The following is a 14,093-nucleotide window of genomic DNA, read 5'->3' as shown; positions in this document are numbered from 1 at the left end:
ACACAGAGAAGAGAGAGACAAAGAGAGAGCAGGGAGGGAGAGACACATACAGAGACAGAGAGACACACACACAGACAGAGAGAGAGGAGGAAGAAGGAGACACAGAGAGAGATAGAAACAGAGAGAGAGAGAGAGAGAGAGAGAGAGAGAGAGAGAGAGAGAGAGAGAGAGAGAGAGAGAAGCTCTTTTCCTTATCTTCATCTGGGCTTCACAACCTTTTCCTCTGCATGGTCTTTGGTGTCTTTTTTTGTGTGTGTGGAAAGTTCGTATACATCACTTTTTAAAAATTATAATTGCCAATCAGGATGTGTGGGCATATCAAAATATCATTATAGTTTCACCCTTCCCCATTTCCCCACTTGTTTGAAAAATTAGGTAAGGTTGTTTAATTCTGAGTAGAAATGGAACCTTCATTTTTCCAACTACATGCAGTTTTATTATGAAAGACAGGATTAGGGGATAGGGTTATGAGAAAGGGATTACTCAGAACCAAGGAAGTATTTATTTCCAGATCTCCTGATCCCAAAGGACCTGAATGTCTAAAAAGTGAAGATCCTGTCCTACATGGGAAAACTGATCTCTTGAGAAAATAAAACAGAGATGGGAGCTGAAAGGAAGAATACTAGGAAAGATGGTTGTCTTGAAGGACATTGGAAAGGAGTCTTCTGGAGGCTCTTTTATCATCAAAAAAGTGAACGGGGTATAAAAGGATCATTACAGAAATTCTGGTATTTGCAGCAGTAGGTCAGACTTTTTTGAGTTCTAGAGGATTTCTCACTATTCTTACAGTTGATTTCACATCCTGTCTGGATCTTCTCATATACTGTTTCTGGGGATGGAGTAAAGAGAAAGAGAGAGACAAATGAGTTGGCTTTGGGAATCCAGCTAAGAGGCACATTGAATGGAGCACTGTGCCTGGAGTCAGGAAGACTCATCTTCCTGAGTTCAAATCTGGACTCACACACTTACTAGCTGTGTGACCTTGGGCAAGTCGCTTAAGCTTGTTTGCTTCAATTTCCTCATCTGTAAAATGAGCTGGAGAAGGAAATGGCCAACCACTTCAGTATCTTCACCAAGAATATACCAAATGCAGCCACAAAGAGTTGGGCATGACTGAAATGACAGAACAACATTTCTAACTCCTATGTTCTGCCCTTTCCTATGGCAGAGAACACTTACTTCCCTTGGACCCAAAATGAGAGTGATGCCCACTAATAACCCTTATCTCCACTCCAGACACATCTCCCAGGATTCTCAGCAATGCTCTCAGATTGGAGGAATATCTCCTCCCTGAGACTGAACTGACTGTAGCATAGTCATAGGATCATAAATGTGGGCCCTGGAAACGACCTTTAAGGATATTGATTTTCAGCTCTCTCATTTTACTGATGAGGAAACAGATGCTAAGAGAGATTATGCCCAGGGTCACACAATTTGTAAATGCCTGAGGGAGGATTCTTTCTGACTCTAAGCTCTAGCTTTAGCCATTCCACAACACAGAGGCAGCCAGAAGAGCAGTGAGTTCAGAACTGGCCCTCCTTCACCATGCCCATCTTGCAAGTTTGGCTCCCACAAACATTTTCCCAGTCTGCAGCACTTTCTGCCTCACCCCTCAGTGGTCTGGGAATTTCAGGAAAGGGATAAACCAATGATAGGGAAATATCCATAGTCCTCTTACCTCTGCTGGTTGATTTCTTGATTCCAACCCAGAGGGATCCATGCCTTGGATTGTATCATCCACAGAGTTCAAAAACTGCCTGAGCTCCCTTGGTCCCAGTAGTGGGATAATTCAATACCTCTCCCCTGAGATCCCTTTCAGTTTGAACTCTCTTCAGAGATGCAAATACAGATTAGTTTTGGTAATCTATATTTCCTCAGAGAGACACTCTGGGATTGCTGTATAATGGCTGGAACCGTTTGGGGCCATAGTCTTGGGAGGAAGGAAAGGAGAGGCAACAAGACCTCACCATGAATTTCCACTTTTGAACCAGGATTTCCTTCCCCCATTTCTACTCTCCTTTCAGATATCACTTACCTATGTCTAGGGGAGAAATGGTTCTCTTGATCATGCAAGACTCATTATTTTTCAGGATGCAGTGGTTCTCACCTCCCTGACATGTGTCCTTTTTGTAGGATGAGCATTGTTTGCACCTAATGGCTCCACCTGCAGGACAAGAAATATTGATTTTCCTTTAGCCAAGGGGGAGGGTGGGATAGGGGCAGGAGTAGTCCAGAGAGGAGTTATTGAAGAGTTCATCTCAAAGGAGACAAATAATTTATTCTCTCTGCCTCAGTGGTCTGCATAGCCTGACCAGTTTTATTACCTCTTCGAGACCTTGTATCAACACAATCATATCTTAGGTTAAAGAGAATAGGGCAATGCATCAAAATCTTGTTCCATAAAGGATCCTAGAATGTTAGAATTAGAAGGAACCTTAAAAGGCATCAAGTCCAACCCTTTCATTTCACAGAAGAGAAAACCTGAGACCCCGAGTTACATTGCCAGAGCAAGAACTAAAAACTCAGTCCCCCATTTACAGAAAGAAAACCTACCCCATTATCATTAAGCCAGTGAGGCCTCAAACTCCAATTCCTTCACTTCTAGACTATCTCTCTTTCTAGAATTTTCCCTTATTTTTTCCCCAGCTCCTGCCATTAACTGGCCATTCAAATCCTAGTTCCCAGCCACAGACAGGACCCAAGGTGACCTGGGCTCTAGGTTTCAAAGAAGTTAGAATGACTGATTTGAACTCTGTCTCTGCCCCATTATGCCTTATGTTTTTAACCCCACTCTTTTAAAAAATCTTTTAGAATCCCCCAGCTTGAAGTGACCTCACCCTCCCTTTGTCTCCTCTGAAGTGTCATAGCTAGCTACCTGTTTTTCTTTCAGGTACTTATCAAACCCTGCTTTATATTTTCCTCCTTTGTGAACTTAGGTCCCTTATTAGACCATAAACTCCTTGTGGTTAGGCCTCATTCATCTCTCTATGCTCCTGAGTATTGAGCTCAGTATGGAGCTGCTCAATATCTGTTGGTTAAATAAATGAATGGAAAGGGAGGAGACCAGAAGACAGAAAATGACAGAATTCAGATCCCTGGTGAAGCCTGAAAGGGAAAGCCCAGGAGTGCCTAGGAAATGACCAGGAACTAAAGGAAAGGAAGATTCTGCTTTCTGTGCTCCTTCTGTCCCTGGCTAATCTCAGGGAGATGGAGGGGAAATCTCTAAGGGCCCCCTGGAGAACTTACCCCCTGAGAGACAGAGTAGAAAGAGACCCAACAGGAACAACTTGCTCATCTTGGGCACTGATTAGTTTGTGGCTGAGGAGCCTAAGGAGCTTGAGGGGACAGTGACCAGAAGGAATTTAGGTGGGGCAGAGGCTGGAATAGTGATATTGCAGCCCTAGCTCCTTGGGGCTCCAGCTTTATGGCTGTTGGTAACAACCAAAAGGGCAGGGGTAGGATAGTGGAAGGAAGAGGACTCATATAGGTACCCAGGGTCCCCTCTGTTTTCCCCTCTCACATACACAGTCCACCTCTCTGCTTTTCTCAGGGTCCCCTCACACAGAGAGCTACAGTGTCCTAAATGTAAGAATGTTAAAGTATATATATTTTAGGCACTCGGTTAATATATTAACAAACACTTCATGAGCTGCTACTATGTGTGTAGCATGGTGTTCAATGAAGTGTAATTTTCCTTTCAGTGGTGTCTGACTCTATGACTCCAACTGGGATTTTCTTGACAAAGATACTAGAATGCTTCACCATTTCCTTTCTCAGCTCATTTTACAAAGGAACTGAGGCAAAAAGGGTTAAGTGACTTGCCCAGGGTCACATGGCTAGTGTCTGCTAGTGAGTGTCTGAGTAAAGATTTGAACTTAGATCTTTCTGACTCTAAGCCCTACACCACCTAGCTCTCCCAAATGATGTGTAAGGGATGCAGTAATATACAACAGGGTCCTACAGAGGTACTCTGGTAATATGGAAAGAAGGCTATACTTGGAATTTTGAATTTGAAGTCACAGGACTTGAGTTCAAATCCTGACCCTGGCACTTATCAGTTGTGTGACTGAGAACAACTCATTTAACCTATCTGGCCCTCAACTTCCTCATTTGTGAAAGGAAAGCATTGGATTGGACAAGGTGACTTTAAAAATCCCTTCCAGATCCAAATCTCTGATCCTATGAGACTGTCTTCAAGGACCTCACAATTTAGAAAGACACATAAAACAATTAGATGCTTAATTGTATGGAATAGGTTTACAAATTATAGGCACCCATAGAATTAGAGCTCTACAAGTGCCCAAGTATCACCTTGGGTTATTGTTCTAGTGGGCAGCTGGGTGGTGGAGTGACTAGTAGTTTCCTAAAACACTGGAAGCACTGCCCATGTCACCTTCACTTCAGTGGCCCCCTGTTATTATTAGATTATTTCAAATCTAATATCTTCTGTTTGGCTCTTAGAGCTTTCCATCACCTGACTTCCTCTTATCTTCCTGGTCTTCTTAAACTGTCTTGCAGCCTCCATAATCTGAATGATTCATTCATACCAGCCTCCTCGTTGTTCTTTACACAACACACTCCACCTCCCAACTTCATGGTGATCCATTTTTCTCTAGCTATTCCCCATGGCTGAACTTCTTTCCCTCCTCATTTGTGCCTCTTGGCTTTGTTCAAGTCTCAGTGTAATGGAAGTTAAAAATCTTCCCTGCCCATTGATAGGCCTCAGGTGGGGATATTAAGGGAGACTTGATTGAGGGAGACTTGTTTTGTATAGCAGCCCACATCTTTTGCTGATTGCTGCTGAGGCACTAGGTCAGGAGGGGTCATGTGCTCTAGCTCTGAAAAGAGTATGTATACACTCACTGGTGATGTTTTGCTTTCAGGCTTAATTTTTGGAAGGTTTGTGTGCCAGGTGAGACTGTGGGCAGCTGTTTTAAGAAGCCCCCGGCTTTGAAAACCCAAATGTTGGTGCTTCTCTCTCTGGTTATGATGTATGTATTGCCTGTGGTCAGACAGTTGGAAGGCCTGTCTGTTGGTCCTGCTTGTATTTTCTCTGTTGGTATACATATTTGATTAAAGTGATTGTTGACCCCTCAAAAGCTCCTTTCCTTTTAGAAAAGCAGATGTAAGAATCTGTGCAGCAGGCCCTCTTGGGTATGCCAGGTGGCTTACTGGTACACTCAGATAAAATCTCACTATCTACAGGAAGCCTTTTCCTATTTCCCTTAATGTTAGTGCCTTTTCTGAGGCTATTTTCAATCTATCCTTTATGTATCTTGTTTGTACATAGATTAGCCATGTTGTCCTCCCCATTAGATTGGAAGCTCCTTGAGGGTAGGACCTGTTTTTTTGCTTTTCCTTGTATCCTCAGGACTTAGCATATTGCCCTTGCGTATAATAAGCACTTAATAAATGCTTATTGACTGACTGATGATATTGGTCCAGCTAACTCCTAGGAACTTGGTGACCCTCTAGGAGAAACAGAAGAAGAAAGACACAAAGATGGCAATGGAGAGGCAGGACTGAGAGTGAAGAAAGCTGGGAACAAAGAGTTTTGTACCAGTGGAAGAATTTCTGGAAACTCCTGGATCAAGAGAGGAGTTCCTAGACCAAGCAGGTAATGGAGTTAAGGAACAGGAATGGTTAGTCATATCTTGTGGAGGGACACTCCTAGACCCTCTTTTTTTCTTGGATTGTGTAGGCTCAGGGGAAGGATGTCAATTTTCTAGAGACTCTGAGTGATTTCTTTTTGTATGCATGTGTTGGAGTGTGAGGGAGAAACTTATCAGGTCACGGTAAGAGTTTAAGTCTTGAGGCAGTGCTCTCCAGAAGGCAGGCGTGCCACTCAGAAGTATCATAGAGTGTGGTACTACACAGGCCTCTGGAAAGTAGGGCCAGTTGAAAAAGGAAGACAGCTTGATTCTTTTTAGGAACCCCAACAACTTTTTCCACTTTGGAGAGATCTACTCATGGTAGTACCATAAATCTGGAGGATGTTAGGATCCCAACTATGTGGAGTTTATAAGAAGAGAAAGAAAAATAGTTTGCTATTTATAGGCTCAGGTACAAGACCTTTGCAAATTTTTGTTAGTTTAAATAAAACCTGTCTCATATTCAATGTCATGTTAGCTTGAATGTTTACATGAGAGCTTAGGGCCCTTTACCTTTTCTGTAGATACCTAGACACATGTCAGACTCTGCTGTTCAACTTAATTTAATTAAATTCATCAAACATTTACTATGTATAGGACACTATAGTTTCTGGGGATTCAAGTGTGACAGCCAATACCTGCTATATGCCAGGAGCAGGTAGGTGGTACAGTGGATAGAGTTTTAGGTCTGGAGTAAGACCCATCTTCATGCATTCAAATCTGGCCTCAGATACTAACCAGCTGTGTGACCTTGGGCAAGTCATTTAACTATATTTGCCTCAGTTCCTCATCTGTATAATTAGCTGGAGAAGGAAACAGCAAACCACTCCAGTATCTTTGCCAAGAAAGTCTCAAATGGAGTGACCAAGAGTCAGAGATGACTGAAAATGACTGAACAAGAAAAATGATATGCCAGGCATTATGCTAAACATTGGGGATATAAAGAAAGACAAAAGACAGACCCTGCCCTTAGAGAGCCCACAATCTAATGGAGGAAGCAGTATCAACAATTATGCACAAGGAATAAATTGGAGATAATCAACATAGAGAAGGCCCTAGAATTGAGGGGAATCAGGAAAAGCTTCCTATAAAAGGTGGAATTTTAGATATTTGAAGAAAGTCAGGGAAGCCAAGAGGTGGAGATTAGGATGGAGAATGTTCAAAGCATAGGAGAAAGCTAGTGAAAATGTCCAGAAGTGGGAGTGTCTTAAGTGAGGAACAGCAAGAAGGCCCTGAGTCACTGAATTTCAGAGGTGTGTGTGTGTGTGTGTGTGTGTGTGTGTGTGTATCTGTGTGTGTCTCTGTGTCTGTGTGTGTGTCTGTGTGTGTTATAAGAAGACTGGAAAGATAGGTGAGGGTTAGGTTATGAAGGGCTTTGAATGCAAATAGAGGATCTTATACTTGATCCTGAAAGTGAGAAGAGCTACTATGTTGAGTAGGGAAGGTTAGACTTGCCCTGTAGAAAAATTATTTTGAGGGCTAAGCAGAGGACAGGCTGGAGTGGGGAGACAGTTGTAGCAAGCAGATTAATAGGCAGGTTATGACAATAGTCCAGATCTGAAAGAATGAGGGCATATATCAGGATGTTAGCAGTATCAGAAAAGAGCATGGGGTGTATCTGAGAGATGCTACAAAGATCAGGTTTACGGGCCTTGGCAACAGCTTGGACATAGTAAGTGAGAAATGGTGAGGAGTTGAAGACAATACCTAGATTGTGAATCTGGGGGACTGGAAGGGAGATGATACTGTCAATGGTAATGGAAAAGTTTTGAAGTGGGGAAGGGTTTAGGAGAAAAGTTAATGAGTTCTGTTTTGGACATGTTGAGTTTAAGATGTCTATAGAACTTTCAACTCAAGAAATCTGACAGGTAGTTGGAAATGTCAGAGATTAGGGCTAGATAAGTAGATCTGAAAATCATAGAAGAAGAAAATGGGGGTCTCCACTCTTAAGGAACTTACTTTCTGGAGAAATATATCATGTATGCAGATAAGTGAGCATAGCATATACACAAATCATACAAAGTAACTTCAAGAGGTAGGGAGTGCTAATAACTGGGGGGATGAGTGGAGGCCTTGTGCAGGATGTAGCATCTGAACTGGGCTTTGAAGGAGATTAGAGATTCTAAGAGGTGGAAACCAAAAGGTAATGCACTCCAGACATAGGGAAACTGATGGTATAAAGTCATGGAGGCAGGATATTGAACTTCGTGCACAGAGAATAGAGGTGAGACATATGAGAAAAAAAGAAACTCCAGAACTGAACCTGGTCTTCACAAATCCAAAGCTTCAGCTGTGGGCCATGGGTTATAAAATGATAGAATCAATGAGTGTTTTGACTGGAAGGGGTCTTTAAATTTATTTTGTACAACTCTTCTCATTTGGCAGGTGAGAAAATTGAGAATGGGAGAGGGTCCATGAGTTTCCCACATGTCACAACAGAGTGCAGTGCAGAAACAAGGTAAGCTTAATCCTTATTTTGATTTCTATCACCATATTACCTTTAAGAGTGAAATCAGTGTGGGTGGGTTTCTTGATGAATAGGCAATGTCTGGATAGGTAAAATAGGGGAGGATATTTCAAGCAAGGAGAACAAAGTTCCTGAAGGTCTAATGTTTGGAATTCCTGCTGGCTGGGTCATAGGAAGAGTATTTATGATGGGATGCCATAGTTATTGCAAGAGAATGAAGGTGGCCTGGGGCTGTGGGACCTTGGGGACAGATCTCCAGTATTCATTCCTGGAGTCATCACTAATTTGATATAGGTTTGGAAGAGGGAATACCTCCGCTTTCATGGCTCAGCCATCCTATAGGAAGAATGAACTCCAGTGACCCATAGGGAGGCTTGGAGGATCAGAGAGGACATGATGTATGGGGTAGTCCTTTGCCCTCCTGTGGGAGAGGTTCAAGTCTAACCCATTATAAGTCAACCAAAGCATAACTAAAATATGTCCTGCTTACCCAGCCTAGGAGAAACTTGCTAACTTGTTCTGAACATTATGCCTCATGCTTTGTTCCTGATACTATCTCAACCTAAAAGAACCTTTCTGTTGAAGTATTACGTAAATGTTTAACCATTTCCTGAACTCAAGAAAAGTTTCTGAGGTGTTGGATCTGTGAAGAAGAAATGACACTGTAAGCAAACCTGGGATGATTGTAAAGTATACAGATTTATCTGTTCAAACTCAAAGGTAAAACTGATCACCCAATTGACACAATGAAGTCCAAAAAAGAGACCTCACAGCAGCCATGGACAATATCTAAAGTAGTTTCTGATCACGTTCTCTTCACAAGACAATTCAGCCCCTACCTTAAAATCTAGTGTAACTCTTTGATCTTCAAGGTTCCAAGGAACTAAGATTGTGTACCCCAGTATCAGACTTCAAATGTATAATGTTTATGCTGATAAATGAAAGTCTAAAACCCATTTAAAATGCCAAGGATAAGATTATTTGGGACAGCCAATTGTTGGAATATGCTTACTACCAAAAAATTGTGGTTTGAGGTGTTGTTAGATGATTAAATCCACTAACCCTCTTTGAGACCTGCTGAGCCTCTGGTGGCAAATGCATACCTCAGCTGCTCAGAAGCTATGCCAACGTCAAAGTAGCTTCAGGGTTATCAGGGTCACCTCAGAGATGCTCACGCTAGGCTTAGTCTGGCAAAATTACAAACAAGGCTATATGGGCGTACCACAAAATCAGCATAGGCACATTCCTCTTCCTCCCCAATAGTTAGACAAGTTCACTTTATCTCAGATAAAACTGAGTGTTTACTGTTCTGACCATATGCAATTTATTTAGGAAAGAAACCAGACAGTAGGAATGGAAATAGGGGAAAAGCATTTCTCAGGATCAGTCTGTAAAACCACATATCTCTGTTTGTATTAGTGTCTGTTTGAAATGTTTTTGCTCCCTCATGGATGCAGTGTTTCCTACTGATTAAGTTGCTCTCCTTCAAAACTGCATGATAAATGGAGTGTGGAGGAAAAATTCCCTCTTTTTCTGCCTCCTCTTCCCTCCTTCCCCCACCACCATGAGATTTCCACTGTTAAGTAGTTCACCAACATAAGCTCATCATAAGGAACAATTTTCCAGTAATGAGAATTATCCTGTTTTGGAATTACTGAAGGATTGTGCCCACCAGATCTGCTACAGGTAGAGTTTGTGGACATTTTGAAAATATTGATGGAGGGCCAGGCTTTCTAAGCTTCTAGTGAGATCTTTAGCACAAGAATATCCCTCTCTCAAATAATGTAACTTTTCTCCATCATGACATATTTCTAAGAAAAGGCCCATAAGAAAAGATGAAAATGAGTTCAATGGGGAGGGTCCCATAAGGTTCAAAACAATAATTCCATAGAACCCAATTCTAAAGAACCCAAAGAGCACAAGATAGGGGTTGGTGGAAAATGTCACTTGACTTTGTTAAAGGTAATGTTGGACCTGGACATCCACTGTAAGAGTTCTACTTGTTTTGATACATCCTGAAGAGCCATGGTCAGAGTTAAAAAAATTATTAAAACAACAGTGGTGCCACATAAGGCCCCATATGTTTCATTTCTGCCTTTTCAAACTTATATTTTTTAAACTTGGCACTTCAAGTATTGTGTGGGCACAGCTGGGCATGCTGGGCATGTTTTTGAAGATAAATAAAAATGGCATGGAAGCCTGCTGTTACTCCATGGTCCAATAGGTCTTGGAAAGATATGATTCGTTAATGTTCAAAAGACTGTGTGGGCACAACAAAGTCCAAATGGCAGAACTGTATGCTTGAATGGATCCTATATTGTCTTAAAGATCATTTTCTTTTTTAATACAATATTTTGTTTTTTCTCCATTATATGTTAAAATATTTTTAACCTTTTAAAAAAAGTTTTAAGTTCCAAATTCTATCCCTCTCTCTCTACCATGCCTGAGATGGTAAACGATTCTATATAGGTTAGACATGTACAATCATGTAAAACATTTCCATATTTATTATTATTTATAAATAAGGAAGGAAGGGAGAGAGAGAGAGAGAGACAGACAGACAGACAGACAGAGACAGAGACAGACAGACAGAGGCAGAGACAGAGACATAGCATGTTTCAGTCTGTATTCAGATAATATCAATTCCTTCCCTGGAGGTGAAGTCCTTTGACTTCATGAGTCCTTTGGAATTGTCATCATTGTATTTCTGAGAATAGCTAAGTCATTCATAGTTCTTCACTATACAATAGTGCAGTTACTGTGTGCAACATTCTCCTGATTCTCATTTTGTATCAGTTCATGTAAGTCTTTCCAGGTTTTTCTGAAATAAAGCTGGTTGTCATTTCTCGTGACACAATAATATTCCACCACAATTCTAAACCACAGCTTGTTTAGCCATTCCCCATTTGCTGGTCATACCTTCAGTTTCCAATTCTTAGCCACCACAAAAAGAGCTGCAATAAATATTTCTGTACAAATAGATGTTCCCCCTGCTTCAACCCTTTAGATGTCTTTGGGATATAGACCTAGCAGCAGTAGTGCGTCATCAAAAGATATGCACAGTTTTATAACTCTTGGGCAAAGTTCCAAATTGCTCCTCAAAATCGTTGGATTAACTCACAATTCCACCAACAGTGCATTAATGTTCCAGTTTTCCCACATCCCCTCAAATATTTATTATTTTCCTTTTTGTGTCATGTTAGCCACTCTGATGGGTGTGAGGTGGTACCTCAGAGTTATTTTAATTTGCGTTTCTCTAATCAACAGTGGTTTAGGGTATTTTTTCATGAGTATAAGATTTCTTTATTTGAAAACTGCCTGAAAAATTGACCATTTATCAATTAGGAAGTGACTTGTATTTTTATCAGTTTGACTCAGTTCTTTATATAATTGAGAAATGAAGCCTTTATCAGAGATACTTATTGCAAATGCCCCCACCCCAGTCTTCTGCTTTCCTTTTAATTTTGGTTGCATTAGTTTTATTTGTGCAAAAACTTTTAAATTTTATATAATATAACTACCTTTTATATTTTGTAATGTTCTCTACATTTTCTTTGGTTCTTAATTATACCCTTATTCATAGATCTGACAAATAAACTATTCCATGCTCTCTTTATTTGTTTATGGTATCACCTTTTATGTGTGAATCACCTACCTATTTAACCTTATCTTCATATATATAGTGTGAGATATCGGTCTATACCTAGTTTCTGCCATACTGTTTTCCAGTTTTCCTAGAAGTTTTTGTCAAATAATGAGTTTTTGTCCCCAAAGCTTGGATATTTGGGTTTATCATATACTAGGTTACTATGGTCATTTACCATAATGTAATGTATAGCTAATTAGCCACTACCAGATTTTTTTTTTTTTGATAACTGCGTCTTTATAATACAGTTTGAGATCTGGTACAGCTAGACCACTTTCCTTCACATTTTTTTTCATTGATTCCCTTAATATCCTTGACCTTTTTTTCCTTCCAGATTAAATTTGTTATTTTTTTGTAGCTCTATAAAATAATTTTTGATAGTTTGATTGGCATGGCACTGAATAAATAGATTAATTTAGGTAAAATTGTCATTTTAATTATATTTTCTGAGCAACTGATATTTTTCCAATTGTTTAGATCTGACTTTATTTGTGTGAAAGTGTATTGTAATCGTGTTCATATAGTTCCTGGGTTTGTCTTGTCAGGTAGACTCCCAAATATTTTATGTTGTGTACAGTTATTTTAAATAGAATTTCTCTATTTCTTGCTGCTAGGCTATCTTGATGATATATAGAAATACTGGTGATTTATATGGACTTATTTTGTATCCTGCAACTTGGCTAAAGTTGTTCATTATTTCCACTAGTTTTGACTTGATTCTCTAGGATTCTTTAAGTATACCATCATATCACCTGTAAAGAGCAATAGTTTTGTTTCTTCATTGTCTATTCTAAGTCTTTCAACTTCTTTCTCTTCTCTTATTGCTGTAACTAAAATTTCTAATCCAGTATTAAATAATATAGGTGATAATGGGAATTCCAGTTTCATGCCTGATTGTATTTGGAAGACTCCTAGCTTAACCTCATTACAAATAATGATTGCTGATGGTTTTAGATAAATATTTCTTATCATTTTAAAATAAATTCCATTTATTCCTGTGTTCTTTAGTGGGTTTTTCTTTTTAGTAGGAATGGGTGTTGTATTTTATCAAAGGCTTTTTCTGTATCTATTGAGATAATCATATAATTTTTGTTGGTTTTGTTATTGATATGGCCAATTATGCTGATGGTTTTCCTAATATTAAACCAGTCCTACATTCCTGGTATAAATTCCAGCTGGTCATAGTGTATAATCCTTCTGATACATTGCTGTAATCTCTTTGCTATAATTTAATTTAAAATTTTTGCATCAATATACATTAGGAAAATTGATCTATAATTTTCTTTCTCTTGCTGGTTTAGGTATTAGCACTATATTTGTGTCATAAAAGGAATTTAGTAGGACTCCTTTTTCATCTATTTTTTCAAGTAGTTTATATTGTATTGGGATTAATTGTTCTTAAAATGCTTGGTAGAATTCTTTTGTGAATCCATCTGGCCCTGGGGATTTTTTCTTAGGGAATTCACTGATGGATTGTTCAATTTCTTTTTCTATGATTGGGTGAATACTCTATTTCTTCTTCTGTTAATCTTGGTAATTTTTATTTTTGTAGATATTCATCCATTTCACTTAGATTGTGAAATTTATTGGCATGTAATTGGGCAAAATAGTTCATAATAATTGTCTTAATTTCCTCTGTATTGGTGAAGAATTCACACCTTTCATTTTTCATACTAGTAATTTATACTAGTAAGTTGGTTGTCTTCTCTCCTTTTTAAAATCAAATTAACTATTCTATTTTATTATTTTCCCCATAAAACCAGCTTCTAGTTTTATTTATTTGTTTAATGGTTTTATTAGTTTAATGGTTTTATTTCTTTCAGTTTTATTGATATTTCCTTTCTTTTTCAGGATTTCTAATTTGGTGTTTAGTTGTGGATTTTTAACTTGTTCTTTTTCTAGTTTTTTTAATTGCATGCCCAATTCACCGATCTATTCTTTCTCTATTTTATTAATGCAAGCAATTAGAGATAGAAATATTCCCCTACTGCTTTCGCTTCATCCCATCTCATCATTGTCATTTTTCTGTAATGAAATTATCAATTGTTTCCATGATTTGCTCTTTGACCCACTTATTTTTTAGGATTAGATTATTTGATCTCCAATGGATTTGTACTCTATCTTTCCATTGCCCATTATTGAATATAATTTTTATTGCATTACAATCTTAAAAGGATCCATTTAGTACTTCTGCTGTTTTGTATTTGGGTGAGGTTTTTATGTCCTAATACATGGTCAGTTTTTGTGTGGATGTCATGTACTGCTGAGCAAAAAGTATATTCCTTTCTATTCTCATTCAGTTTTCTCCAGAGATGTATCATATCTAAAT

The 14,093-nt window shown here is 39.1% G+C and overlaps 1 protein-coding gene across 1 annotated transcript in view; it reads right to left on the bottom strand.

Annotated features, from left to right (window-relative positions):
- Positions 1 to 3,318, bottom strand: part of ACRV1 (acrosomal vesicle protein 1) — a 65,836-nt gene extending 62,518 nt beyond the window's left edge. Inside the window, exons 1-2 of the mRNA XM_072611501.1 lie at positions 3,247 to 3,318; positions 2,036 to 2,164 (exon numbers count right to left, since the gene is read on the bottom strand). Of these exons, the coding sequence (XP_072467602.1) occupies positions 2,036 to 2,164; positions 3,247 to 3,295 (178 nt within the window). The 5' untranslated portion in view covers positions 3,296 to 3,318. The remainder of the gene's footprint in view (positions 1 to 2,035; positions 2,165 to 3,246) is intronic.
- Between the last annotated feature and the right edge of the window lie 10,775 nt (positions 3,319 to 14,093).

This window comes from Notamacropus eugenii, chromosome 5, assembly GCF_028372415.1.
Source record: "Notamacropus eugenii isolate mMacEug1 chromosome 5, mMacEug1.pri_v2, whole genome shotgun sequence".
NCBI lineage: Eukaryota > Metazoa > Chordata > Mammalia > Diprotodontia > Macropodidae > Notamacropus > Notamacropus eugenii.
Note: the sequence above shows the minus strand (reverse complement) of the source record. Positions and strands in the feature narration are given on the sequence as shown.